The sequence below is a fragment of the Crassostrea angulata genome, chromosome 4 (genome assembly GCF_025612915.1).
Source record: "Crassostrea angulata isolate pt1a10 chromosome 4, ASM2561291v2, whole genome shotgun sequence".
NCBI lineage: Eukaryota > Metazoa > Mollusca > Bivalvia > Ostreida > Ostreidae > Magallana > Magallana angulata.
This window is the reverse complement of record NC_069114.1, coordinates 30,824,400-30,838,907: the sequence shown is the minus strand read 5'-3', so window position 1 is coordinate 30,838,907 and position 14,508 is coordinate 30,824,400. Positions and strand designations below refer to the sequence as shown.

Here is a 14,508-nt window from a genome sequence, read left to right as displayed (position 1 = left end):
TTTATCAAAAGATGATCTTGAAAGTTTATAATAACCATTATTGTTGGGCCAAATGGGCTTTTTTAAAAGATATAAATTGGCTTGACGTCAATTTTCCAAAGCTGACGAAAGTGCATAATTCACGGTTGTATGTACATGCTGATTTCAAGTTTGACGCTTCTAGCGCCCTGAATTCTTTTTATATAAAGATATCAAAATTCTTTTTTAATTAATCTGTTGCAGTTATTTCATTTTCAGATAAAGATAATCTTGGACTCAATTTGACGGCTTTGTTAGATGATTCATTATATTGATAGAAATACTTAAAAGTAACATGGTAAATCATAAGAGAAAGAAAATGGAAGGGAAATTGAGAAAAGAAATCAAAGAGCAAGCAATCTAGATCTTTTTGAAACATAAAAATTGGAATAAAACAATGGCGTTTCAGTTTTAATAGATTGTATATGAGTGCAAATAAGAATAGAAAATTCCCATTATACCTGGTCTTATTATTGACGACGCTTTGAAGTTCATGATACCTACTATATTTTCAAACAAAATATGTAGACTGTTTCTCAACTCGATCCAACCGCCCTGTGCCAAAAATGTTAAAACTTTAAAGATTCGTACACACTCATATCATAACCTTCTAACCTTCATAACCGCATGAAGCATAACCGCATGAAGCACAAAAGGAAACATTTTGTATTTAAATTTAATTTAAGCATACTAGTACTACTATTCATTTTCCTTTAAGGTAGTCGCAGTGTTTTTCGTATCCGGCTGTCGGGTTTTTTTTTACTTGGCGTGTTTTTTACACGGCGTGATAAATATCCGGTTATAATAAGGTGTCAGTTTTCGGTTTTAACGAGGCCGGGTCTAATTAGTTCTGCCCTAGATTTTTTAATGAATTTTTTTACCCGAATTTCTGCTGATATAATTATTATTTTAAGATTAAAAAATAAGACATTTACCACACCGTTTGTTTAGGGGGTCATCTCAAAGTTTGTTAATCTTTAACATAGGACCCTATGGGATTTCGCTTGAAATGTATCAATTTTGCACATTTTTTAAAACTTCTGCCCTAGGGATTTCTTTTTCTGTTCTACATATTAAAGTTATTGCTAAAAGGCATCAAATGGTCATATAAAAAAAACCTTTTACCTCCTGGTTTGTTCCAGGGGTCTTTTCAAAGTTGATTTTTGTATGCCCAATTTCCCAGATTTGTCAGATAATGGCTATTTTTTATTTGACAAAGGCGGAAAAGGTGATCTTTATAGTATTATTAAAGCCTTCAGACATATTTAAGTAATAAAAAAATATATAACATCACATATTAAGGGTCATTAATATAAAATACATGGTTACTGTCTTGAAATATATGAATTAAGCTATATTTAGGCGGGTTAAGAAAACGTGACAGAGGGTTTGGCCTGCTGAACCCTCTTCACTTTTTCGACCCGAGCCCAAATATAGCTTATACTTCGAGACAGTTATGTTTATTCCACAATATAACATTAATTTTACGCATTAAACGAGCCATTTTCAACAAATTTCGCTGAATATCTGCAGATAAAACTATCACGCCATGGCGTCAAACAAGCAAAAAGATGACGTCACAATACAAATGAAACGCTGCGCGAAAGCGTGCGTACTCGTTCTGTACTCGGCCTCGTTAAAATTCAATTTGTATACATGTACTAATATTTTGTATTAAATGTACTTCATCCTTCCTTATATCTCAAAGTGCCAGTGCCCCCCCCCCCCCCTCCCCCCCACACCCCCCCCCCCCCCGCCTTTTTTATCCACTCAACGAACAAAAATTTCATTTCATTTTATATGTTGAATGAAAATTTCTATTCAAATCAAACACAGAAAGAGTAATTGGCTAACTTATGTACCAGTATGAACAAAATTCACACAAAATTGCAATAATTATCCATGCGACTTCTTGGGGGAATGGAGGGGGGTATGGAACGTGAGTTTGCTTTCTTTTTTGGCTTTATTAAATCGAGGACCAAATGGTCATATGCACTACAAGAAAGTCATATCGACTTACATGCCGTTTAATACCGTGACATGTCAAAGAATGACAGTTAACATATCCCAGGTCTTTTGAAACAGTATAAAATTGAAAGAAGAAGTTGAAAACGACTGATTAATTAATGTCGAACAGTTATTTCTGTTTGGTCTTCCCACCAGCCAATATTATTAATATTTTTATGTTTACTTCTGTTTGTAAGCGTCTAGACCCACGTAGTGTCGCATTTTATGACCACGAAAATAATTTCGAATATAAATACTTTGATCTATGGTGAATTTTATGATATTATGCAGCTGAAATTTCCAGTGAAAATGTGATTAAATTGAAGAAACGGTGTATAACGCGAAAACTTTTTGTACTGGTTATTTTAATTGTCTTGAGACAACAAACTGCGTCGGAATATACTATGTAAAAATTTAATAATAAAACAGTTTTATATCTAGAGTAGTTATTATTATGAATTTGTGATTCATGCAACGTAATAAAACGTCTGCTCCTCTGCAGGGGAGGTATTAAAATCATCTTCGTGAACTGAAGACTGCTCACGTGGTGCGAAGGAAGAGACCGTTAAATATCCGGATATTAATGCTGCCATCTATGCGTGATGGGGTGACTTTCAGGGGTTTCCACTATAGACAGGAAGAGACCAGAATTGTCCAAGGAGCAGGAAGCAAACATAAACAACAGCCAATATTTTGTGACAGCTGTTGCATCACTTCGTTTATTGCAAGCCCAACATAACCGAATTTTCTTTAAAAAAGAACTGGCATTCAATATTTGATATAAATCTTATGTTTATGTAGGATGCTCAACTATTCGATTACAACCACAACTTTTCACTATTGAATTGTGAATCTATGTTAAAGCGGCGGGGGCATTGCACGTATCATTAAAGTGACGTATTTTTAAATATTTTTAACTATCATTCGTATGTATATTTCTGCCCTTTTTGATTGGTTTGTTTGGTTTGGTGGGGTTTTTTTTTAATAGAAAAAATGTGTCTTTCGATGTTGTGGTAAATTGCTATTTGTCTCTGAATTTGAAGGTTCATTGTTAAAATATGGCTGTGGACGGTTAAATGTTTGTTATTTTAACATTTTTAAAAGTACGACATTGCATGCATTTTATTTTGTAAAAGCAAACTACCCAGTTTGAAAATGCACACATGAATATACATTACAGTCCCTTAGATTAAACCAACACTGATACAAAACACAATAACAACAAGAAAATAGCTGAAAATAAACAAACAGAAGAAACATCTAATGAGGAAATATCATTTTTTTTTTATAACTTTGACGTTTGAAATTATTATAGATTTTAGATAATGACTACTAAAATCATGTCACCGTATTTAACGTATTAAAGGCAGTATTCCCAATTCATATGTTTAACATTGTTGCTTCAGTAAGCGTCCATATCTAAACGATTAATTTCGAAGTAATTAGAATATTTTTTATGTCTGGCCCAAACACTTCGTTTTCTCAACAAGTGTCAACTTCCGATGAAAACAACCATCACCAGCTTCAGGGATCCATAAGACTCCGTAAAGAAAGGTCACTTTTGACGTAAAAAGGGACTTTTTCGTTCTGATTAGTACTTACAGCACTAAACACTTCACGTGCCTTATTTACTGTGGTTGGCTCTTCTGCCCACAAATATATATACATTTTGCCCTGAAATCGGATTTGGTTAAGTATTTGTCGCCACCAATAGCTCGTTTGCCAGACACTTGGGTATGCATTTTCAGTAAATCTGGTTATCGCTTGTTAAACACCAAATCACAGGAAATCATGTAAATGTCAAACTTCCTGTTTTGTGTTTTTCATATACAGACCTTACATAAGCTTACTTTAGACATTTGGTGAAATACAATCAAAAACGTGCAATGAAATTTTTTTTTTTTACCCACTATGGTGGTTTTATTAATATTCGTGTGTATATATTTTCGTGGATTTCGTGTAAATCAAAGTTTCAAAGGTATCTAATTTCGTAGACAATGTTTCTATTTAATCAGAATGTTAAAAGAAATTGAACTTCAACAACAAATTAATTTCGTGTATCAACGTAACTCAACAACTAAATCCGTAAACGATGGTAATAAGAACAATAAATTGCGTTGATTTGCGAAAGTTACACGTTTCATGACTTATTTTTAGGCTAGTGCAAATGTGAGCTCAAAAGGATTTTGCACCTAGATTTACCCATTTCCTGTAATAATTTAAATTCCTACACGTGTGGGGGTATACATTTATAAAATATGTTTCATATTGCAATTACATGCATATCATGATATTTCCATTGGATTTCGACTACTGAATTTCGGAAGGGATTGTAAAGATTCTATAAAAAAAATACTTAAAATTATTTTTCATCAGTAGGAATTCTTAATTTTTCTTTTTTAAAGAATAAATATTTCCAGCCTGACAGTTGAGAAAGAAAGGAAACACGCCGGATATTTTAATTCCTTCAAGAAACTGAAATCAAACGAAACACAAATACTTCCTAAACGAAGCGAATGACCGTCTGTCAGACTGCTTTTAAGTCTTTAATTAGATGCACACCTACATATAGAATAGCTGTGTTTTGCTTTTTTTTTGGTTTCCTCTTTTTTATGTTGTCGACCGATATCAGAAGATTTCCCATTACACACACAAAAAAAATCTTTTTATGACTTTTTTTTTCTTGAAACGATGGCGGTTCAAAGGATTTTAGATTACTTTACATATCTAGTTCTCTCTTTTCGCGGTTTTCTTAGAATTTAGATGCCACCACATCAAAATGCTTCACCACTTTATTAATTTACCCACTGAACCCCTTGCGGCAATTTTTTCATCAATTACAACTTTGACAAATTGCTAGACAGGTCACGATTTCACAGACAGTATCAGATTTAACAATTGAAGTTAACCACCTATACAACTTTTGCTCATTAATAAAAACCCATATTCTAAGCTCCTCAAATTTTATGTAATAAGTTGAAGGATTTCAGTAGAATTTAGTCGATTATTGGGGGAAGGGGGGGGGGGGCTTGATGGTCGTGGAAATTTTTAGTCTACGTGGATATTAATAGATCATATCTTAAATTCAAAGAAGATCTGACGGTTAATTGAAAGAGAAGTATGAATGAAAGAAATAAAATGAAAAAAGCGTAGTTTTAAGTCCTTTTTTTATTGATAAATAACATTTTGAGATCGAAAAAAAAATCAACAAGTATACACCATGTACTTCTAAATACTAGCACACAAAACACAATAGTCAGAAGATTTTTCATTCTTGAAATTACTCCAATCACCTTTACACGTGCTCATAATGAACAAAAAAATAATTTTACATGTGTCTCATTTGCAATTTTTCTTGTGAAAATAGCATTAATACATGCAGTCTTCTGTAGGTACAAATAGTACTGACACTATTTTTTATTATTATCTCCGTATTAAGAAAAACATTAACAGTGATATAAATAGAAAGAATTCGAACATCTTGTTCGAAACTGTTTTATCACATGACTTATCACACGGCACGTTAAATCTGCACGTGATTACAGTCAGCTGACTTGCATGTCAATTAGGCGAACCGGAAATGCTAACCTCAGAACACAATATACATCCGCATTCGTCTATCCGGAAGTAGAACACGTCTTTAGTGGGGCCGTTGTCAAAACGCTCTAGTGTTACCTGAAATAAAGGGGAAAAAAAGAACTGTGTAGTCACCAAAATAATGAAACATGGAATATTTCATATAAAGATTTTTTTATTTAAGCATTGAGTGCTTATTTTTGGGTGTATATATTCGGTCCTATAACACACCAAGCGGTACATACAAATTGAATGCTTATAGTTGTCTGTTTGTATGAAATATATGTGTATCATCGCTGTATAGTCATTATATATACATGTACGTACGCTCTTAGTCAGGGATTTGAAACATACGTGGAACAGACATATTAATATCTTATTTATTTCGCTTCCGCGAGATCAATTATAGTGCCCACAACTTTGTAGAGAATTTTTTTTTTCAATTAACGAGTAGACTAGATATGATTTGATAATTTTTCGTAAGTTCATATCAAATTCGCTATGTTAGATCAAACGTTTTATCTTACAAAAATAAATCTACTCAAAACGCATGATGACGTTAAATTATATTTGTGCTCATGGCGTTTGAATTGGCTAAGTGTATTCATAAGAAATTGAACGTTGCAGATTTCTAATGCTAACTAAAGGGAAAATATACACTGAATGTAAATATTAAGTCTATAGATTTAAATTTGTTTCTCAATACATGATATGACAGCTGACCCTGACATTCAACTTCGTTGCAAAAATAGGGGATACCGGGTGGATACTAGTAGGGAGGGGTTATATATAAGCAAATATCTCTACCAATGTATAAAATCGTTAATACTCGTCTATAAAATTATCATGACCTACCAATTTGGCTTTGAGAAAGAATCTAAATCAAACTGTAGATTTATATAAAAAAATAAATAAATAAATAAGACAGGCAAAAACTAAGACGACACTGCATTATTAGTTAAATACCGGTATCTTAATACCAGGGGTGTTTTGGTCATTCTTTAAAAAATCCTTTTTTTTCCTATACTTTCTTGAATCCTTTTTGAAAGAAGGCTACTAATACTGTATAGTAATGACAGAAGTGTGTAGTTATTTACAGGTTTCATTCAGCTCTTTTAATTAAGTCCTAACATACAGACCAAACTAGTTGCTCTGATGATAATTGAAACGTTTGAAATATAAATGATATCAGCGTGTCTTTTGAGTTAATAAATTGCCTTAGAGAGTTGTCTCTTTTATTATATATGTCACAGGGATACAATTGAATATAATTCAGTATTTAGTCATTCATTTATTTACTCATTCATTCATCCATACATTTCATTATTAACTCATTCATGGTTTACTCGTGTTTGACTGGTATTCGTGTTCTGTCACGTGCTTGTGTTATTTTGGGTTGTGATTCACCAAATACGGTAATAGCTATAATATGTCTCTATTTGGTAGTGGTAAAACAGGTTTTCATGGGTGTGTATGGTCAGTGCGCAAGTGTGAGTGATAACACTTAATTTATAATGTTTTGCACCATGACTTTAGAACATAACTCGTTTGCCAGCAGACAGCGACAGTTTTACGACTTGTCTGATTAAATAGTTTGAGACTGTCATTAGTTTCAAACTATTACGTTTAAGTTCTACTGAAGGCGAATTTGGTGAGAAATACTTTCTTTAATTGTTTTCATCTTAAAGTTAAAATATCTAAATATTATAAAAATGTATGTGTCAATTGTATGAATGTTTTCATTTCAGGTCACCCTCTCATCATTATTGTTATTCATCATAATAAAGTAACGTTGGAAAAACTGGACCATCCTTTTATTTATTTATTTTGTACGAGGAGTACCGACCCCGTGACATATATAGTTAATTAATTTCTTTCAATTTCTGTGGTATCTTGCATCTCTGGGCACCAGATTTCGTGGGTTAAGTGATCAATTGATTTTCTTTTTTTAAAAATCCAAATTGTCATCAAAGTGGGAAATTCACCAAGGATTCACGTAGACTTTCCTTGAACATTTGTATTCGCTTATTAATATTTTTAGGATAAAAGAAACAAAGATAATTATTTTTGCTTTGACATCAATCTAAGAGGAACACACAAAGGAGAAGTCTAAAAATTATACGACCTTTTTTTAAAAAGTTGATACGCACAGTTAGTCACCATTTTATGAGAAGGATACGATATATATACAGAACCAAAGTACAAGTGTATATAATGTGATTTGACCATTTCAATAACAATAGCAGATTACATGCATACAGTACCAGCGTGCAATAATCCACATGCAATAAGGTTTCTCACCCGACCACCTAAGTCGAAAGTAATTTAAAGTATAAAAGTTAATTGAAAATCTGAATACATTCATTTTAGGATATCATCAGCCTGATAGTTCAAAATTTGTCCCAAAATCGCGATTCAAGGATTTCTAACCTCCCCAAATTATTATATTGGTCAATTATTTAGGAAAATCACAGTATTAAGATAAGGGTACCCTAGGCTTTCCATAAAAAGATAAAGGGTAGCCATTTAACTATGTTAGTTTAGATTTATTGTAAAGATATTCAGAGCAAAAGTACGCAAAACATTGTAAATTTTAGCCGTAACTGGTCCATGTATATATATCAAAAAATTTTGGAAAGTTAAAAAATAATAAAGGCCTCAGCGGGATTCGAACTCATGACTAACAGATTCGAAGTTAAGCAGCTCGATGGTCGTGGTAAATTTTTTTAGACTGTATTGATGTCCTTTAGAAGAAGAGCTCTTTATTAAAATATAGGAAAATACCCAATTTTAAAAAGATAAAACAGATGTATTTTTTATACTAAATAATAATTTATACTGTGGTTTCATCAATATTCGTTGAATACCAATTTTCGTGGATTTCGTTGTTAAGTTGATCCACGAAATTAAATGTTCACTGAAGTGCAATTTCTATTAACATTTTGTATTGATAGGGTCATTGGCCACGAATTTACGTATCCTTGAAACTGTGATGATTATTTTATCCACGAAATTTGATACCTTTGAATATTAATGAAACCACAGTACCTTAACAAATCATATCTTTAAAAAAATTAGGCAGATCTGATGGTTTATTTGTTGACCATGCAGCCTCCTTATCGCTCAAAACCATTGCGTCACGCTGTTAGGGAACAATTTTGGGAAAGAAAATAATTGTAAAGTTATACTTGATTTTATTGTTTATTTCAATAGAAAGTGAGTCACAGTATGTAGTTATTCCATTCCGCTGTAACCGTATCCATTCAAAATGACCTTTTGTTTAAGACCTACGCATACGAGTAAACAAAGCAATCTATACACGTATACCACACGAACAGAAATAATAATTTGTATCAATCTAGGTGCTAGACTTGTTTTCATATGCATTATATGTAGGCAGTTCTCCTTTTTTTACAAACCTTTCCTATCCAGGAAGCAATTAGAATTCAATTAATATAGATGAAATAACACACCTGAAAATGGCCACTCAAATTGACAGTAAATTATTTGATAATGAAAGGTATAAAGATACATAAACTGTACATATGCTAAATAAGCGAAAATTTTGTGATGATGTGTTAATCAACCTTACGAGAGATGGGATTCATGACAATCATTGTCTGAATTTCGGTAGTTATATGTTTTTTCAATAGAGAACTTCTTTTTTACACCCTCTCCCCCACTTATAACAAGTACATGTCATTGTACTAATCCGCATTACCATGCAGGCGTACTAAATCAGTACTACCTGCTATTATATTGATAAGATGGACACAACAAGCTACATTGGACACAATAAGCTACATTTGTTCTTCTGTGTTTATATACACATATGAACAAATATGAACAAATAATCTTATAAACGTAGGCGTAACCAAAGTTTGTTTTTTGAGTGGTCTACCTACCAGTTCTAGAGTCTTTGAGGTCACCTCACAGCAGCAATCGGTCGTGAAGGTCCTTCGGAACCTCTCTCCCCCTGGGACCTCAAGATCCAACATATTCGGTTCAATGATAGACTTCCGAACCTCAATGCACGCATTTGTGTGAATGATATGGGCTTTGTATCCGCTAATGTGAAGCTCTGTCAATTTTTCTAGTTTCCGACATAGTCCATTTGAGGTCGTTGCAAGAAAAGCTATCAAAGCCAGTACCGAAATTTCGCACCAGATATGTTTGTTCATCTTTCAATGCAGATCTGACTAAAAGATATGAAGAAAATAAAAGAGATATATTTTAAGAAGGGCTCGATGGTCGGGGCCATTTTAAGACGGCAATGATCTCCCCAAGATGAAGACCGCTATACAAAAAATATAGGAAAAATACCCAAATTTACAAGATAAAATAAATGTATTTTTTTAATTAATACTATGCATTAGTTTTTACCCAAACCAATCATATCTTAAAACTTTGGCAGATCTGATGATAGTTTTGTTGACCACCCAATCTCGTTAACATTAACAAAAATAAATTTTTACAGTAAACAGTCTGATATTTACGAAAGTATATGGATGACGTAAACAGTATCATATTTACAAAAGTATTTGGATGACGTGTGGTGACTTCTAGTGCCAATCAAATACGTTACAATACCTGGCATTTCCTTTAAGAAATACCTTAATTCTAAAATATATTACAACGGACAGTTGATAGTTATTCAGTATATGGATGACGTGTGGCGACTTCTAGTACCAACCAAATACATTACATGTACAATACCTGGAATTTCCTTTAAGAAATACCTTAGTTTTAGAATATAATACAACGGATATTTGATAGTTATTCGTTTATCATGTGCGCTGATAATTTAAACAAAGCGACAAAGCATTTCTGTCAAAACATCAATTGCGAAACAAAACGCTAATTAAGGAGGCTTGATGGTTAACAAATTATCCATCATCTCTTCATTAAATTTTAAGATATGATTCTTTAAACCAAAAACTGTCGTTTAGTAAAGGAAAAATCAAAGTAATTTCACTTTAAAATTTGGATGTTTGTTATATCTTTATTTAGAAATCTTCTACTCAATGAGGTTTATAAAGTCTAAAAATGGCCACGATCATCGAGCCCTAATAAGCCTCTAAGTCAGTTGTGGTATCAGAAATTGAAAATATCCACATATATCTGCACCACGTATTGTATTCTTATGTTAAATATAATTATTAACATGAATCATCCAAAATATGAATCACTAGCAAGATATCCTCTATAAGCTTTTGACTGAAAAAGAAAAAAAAAGAAAGACAAAAAAAAAGAAAGAGAGAAAGAAGAGATATACCGTACATTATTTATATTAAGAATAAATATTTACACAGTTTAAGAAAGGGAAAGCGAATAAAAGAAAATATAAAAATAAATTTAAACATTTACTGAGTAAAATAAATGTACAAAATTACGATAAAAATATTTTGATAAAATGAATGCATGAAACTCCAATAAGTATACACGTACTTGCATTTGATTACACTGAATAAGCTTTTTATGAGTAAACTCACCTGTGTATATTTAGAATAAACCTAGGAATCCGGTCTGGCTGGCATTCTATATACTGTATCAGTATATATATGTAAGGCATTCTGATCGATTTTCAACTATAGGAATCCCCACACGTAGATTCATAAGAAGACAATAGTTTTTAATTACATACAATCTTTAACAAGATTTCTTAAGTGAAATGGATCGTTCAGATTCTGTCTCTTAGGATGTTTTGTTTAAATGCTAAATCATTTATTAAAAAACTATTTTTGTAAAAATGATTCTACAATTTTACTTGCAGTGAATCAAAATGTTTTAAAACATATAGGTCTTAATCTTTGCGACAATACTCAAAAGAATTAATTGCTGTTGTGATGTTCGTCACCAAAACACAAAAGAAAGCTGTTTGAATAATATTTATATTCATGTACATGTAGGCCTAGAGCAACATAAAATTAATATAGTAAAATGAACATAGTATTTCAGAGTATAAATCTATCATAATTATGCAAATATTTGTAACTTAAAGCAGTGATGATTCAAGTAAAATTACATGCTACTGCGTGGTAATCTGTATACTATATTTCAGAGTATTCTAAAGTTTAATTAATCAATTATGATAATATTGGAGTGTATGCAGTGTTGAGCACACTTTTACACTTTTACTATCAACATTTGTAAGCAGAACACAAAATTTGACATGCTCCGAGACATCATTTTTGCAGCTTTATTATTTTTTTTAATTTTCAACTTTATAGGAATAATTTCAATATTTTAGAATCAAAATTCATTAAGCTCATATCTTAATTATATCTATCAAGTTTGGTGATGATATGACAGTAGGTAAAAAAGCTTTGGCAAGAGTCTCCGTATTTTTTATTGACCCTCGTACAAATGATCATGATGAATTGTGACTTAGTGTAGTGTAGTGTAGTGTAGTGTAGTGTAGTGTAGTGTAGTGTAGTGTAGTGTAGTGTAGTGTAGTGTAGTGTAGCGTAGCGTAGTGTAGCGTAGTGTAGTGTAGTGTAGTGTAGTGTAGTGTAGTGTAGTGTAGCGTAGTGTAGCGTAGTGTAGTGTAGAGTGAAATGGAGTAGAGTATTCCAAGGACATTGTGTATTGTGATTTAGGGTAGTGTAGTGTAGTGTAGTGTAGTGTAGTGTAGTGTAGTGTAGCGTAGTGTAGCGTAGTGTAGTGTAGCACGGTGTATGTAGTGTAGCGTAGTATAGTGTAGTGTAGAGTGAAATGAAGTAGAGTATTTCAAGGACATTGTGTATTGTGATTTAGTGTAGTGTAGTGTAGTGTAGTGTAGTGTAGTGTAGTGTAGTGTAGCGTAGCGTAGTGTAGCGTAGTGTAGTGTAGTGTAGTGTAGTGTAGCGTAGTGTAGCGTAGTGTAGTGTAGAGTGAAATGGAGTAGAGTATTCCAAGGACATTGTGTATTGTGATTTAGGGTAGTGTAGTGTAGTGTAGTGTAGTGTAGTGTAGTGTAGTGTAGCGTAGTGTAGCGTAGTGTAGTGTAGCACGGTGTATGTAGTGTAGCGTAGTATAGTGTAGTGTAGAGTGAAATGAAGTAGAGTATTTCAAGGACATTGTGTATTGTGATTTAGTGTAGTGTAGTGTAGTGTAGTGTAGTGTAGTGTAGCATAATGTAGCATAGCATATGGTAGCGTAGCATAATGTAGCACAGTGTAGTGTTGCGTAGCATAGTGTAGTGTAGTGAAGCGTAGTGTAGCGTAGTTTAGTGTAGCATAGTGTAGCGTTGCACAGCGAAGTGTAGTGAAGTGTACAGTGAAATGAAGTAGAGAATTTCAAGGACATTGTACGTATAGTATGGTATGGAACAGTAATAAAAATCTCCAAAATCTAAACTATGCTTTTAATTTCCCTATCTTGACACATTACTTTTTATAATTTTTCAATGATTCAGTTGAATTTAGATTCGAACATGTTCAAATATAACGGCTTAAATAACACTGATAATATATTATATTTTACAGCGTTTGAGTAACACGAAACATATTTTACTGTACGTGTCCATGTAACTGTTTGCATCCGTCTAATGTTTAGTCTCTTTAAAATCCACATATGTTATATGATAGACCATTGCTTGGACAGTGTTAACCCCATATTGTTTTTGTTTCTAGTTCACTTGAGATAAAAAGCTCAAGTTAGCTATTCTGATCGCTTTTTGTCCGGCGTCTGTCTGTGTGTCTTTAATTTTTTTACATTTTCGACTTCTTCTCCTGAACCACTAAGCCGATTTTAACTTCACTTGGCACAAAGCTTTCTATGATGAAGGGAATTCAAGATTGTGAAAAAGAAGGATCATGCTCTCTTTCAAAAGGAGATAATTAAAAATTGTTGGAAAGTTCGTATCTTTCAAAAATATTCTCAAAAACCAATTGGCCAGAAAAGCTAAAGCTTGTGTTGAAGCATCATCAGGTAAAGTAGATTCAAGTTTGTTTAAATCATGATCTCCTGGGTAGGGTGGGGCCACAATGAAAGGTCGAATTTTTACATAGGAATATATAGAGAAAATTTAACTCTCAAAAACAGTCGACTTGTGTGAAAGCAGTTTCAGATAGTGTTTGTCACAGTTATGATCTTCGGGAGTAGGTTAGGGCCCCATTGGAGAGTAGAATTTTTACCAAGGAAAACTTTTCTAAATTATTGTTTGAAAAAATCAAATGTTAAAGATATGGTATTGCATGTACGTGCATGCAAACACTTTGACATATTTTTCATTCTTAGTTGTTTAGACGTAGGTTCCTGGGACAATTCTCCGACTCCACAAGAGGTTCAGAGTTTGATGTTGGTTTATAAACAGTTATTTAAGATCTCCTTGAAAACTGCAATGCTCAATATGTGATATGATTATGAAATGGCTCAATGTTACTTAAGAATATCTGGAGAAAAATATTAGAATCTGTTTATACGGGATCTATTCCACTACACAGTCAAGATATTTTGTATATGACTCCATAAAGCTAATTTTTTAATGGCCGTTGTTGATCAGGTGAGCGATGTGGCCCATGGACCTCATGTTTTAAGTGTCGGAGATTTATGTATTAGGCGCATAGCATCGGGGATGGGGGGGGGTGGCCCCTCCGCGTTTTCTCGGAGCAAATATTTTTCTTACATTGACTATATAAAAAAGTGAAAAAGTGATATATACAGGTACGGATTAAGATTTTCACAGCTTTATGAAAAAAGTTGTAACCCCCCCCCCTTTTTTTTTTTTGCTTGTCAAGGATTTTTGGGATGAGTCTGCCCCCCCCCCCACTTTCGAAAAAGACCCTACGAGCCTGTGTAGATATAAATAGATTTAATTGGAAAACATAATAAATAGCATGTTCAAACGATTATGTCGATATCGATGATACAATAACAAAGACGATATCGATCCTATGAATTAAAATCAAACTGCACAACGAAAAT

At 32.9% G+C, this 14,508-nt stretch overlaps 1 protein-coding gene across 1 annotated transcript; it reads right to left on the bottom strand.

The window, feature by feature from the left end:
* Positions 1-5,192: 5,192 nt before the first annotated feature.
* LOC128182416 (uncharacterized) lies at positions 5,193-11,155 on the bottom strand. Its single transcript, XM_052851036.1, has 3 exons — positions 11,094-11,155; positions 9,507-9,800; positions 5,193-5,700 (listed from the first exon to the last, which is right to left on the bottom strand). Exons 2-3 carry the CDS (start codon positions 9,780-9,782, stop codon positions 5,587-5,589), a joined length of 390 nt encoding a protein of 129 aa, XP_052706996.1. The 5' UTR covers positions 9,783-9,800; positions 11,094-11,155; the 3' UTR covers positions 5,193-5,586.
* Positions 11,156-14,508: the final 3,353 nt, after the last annotated feature.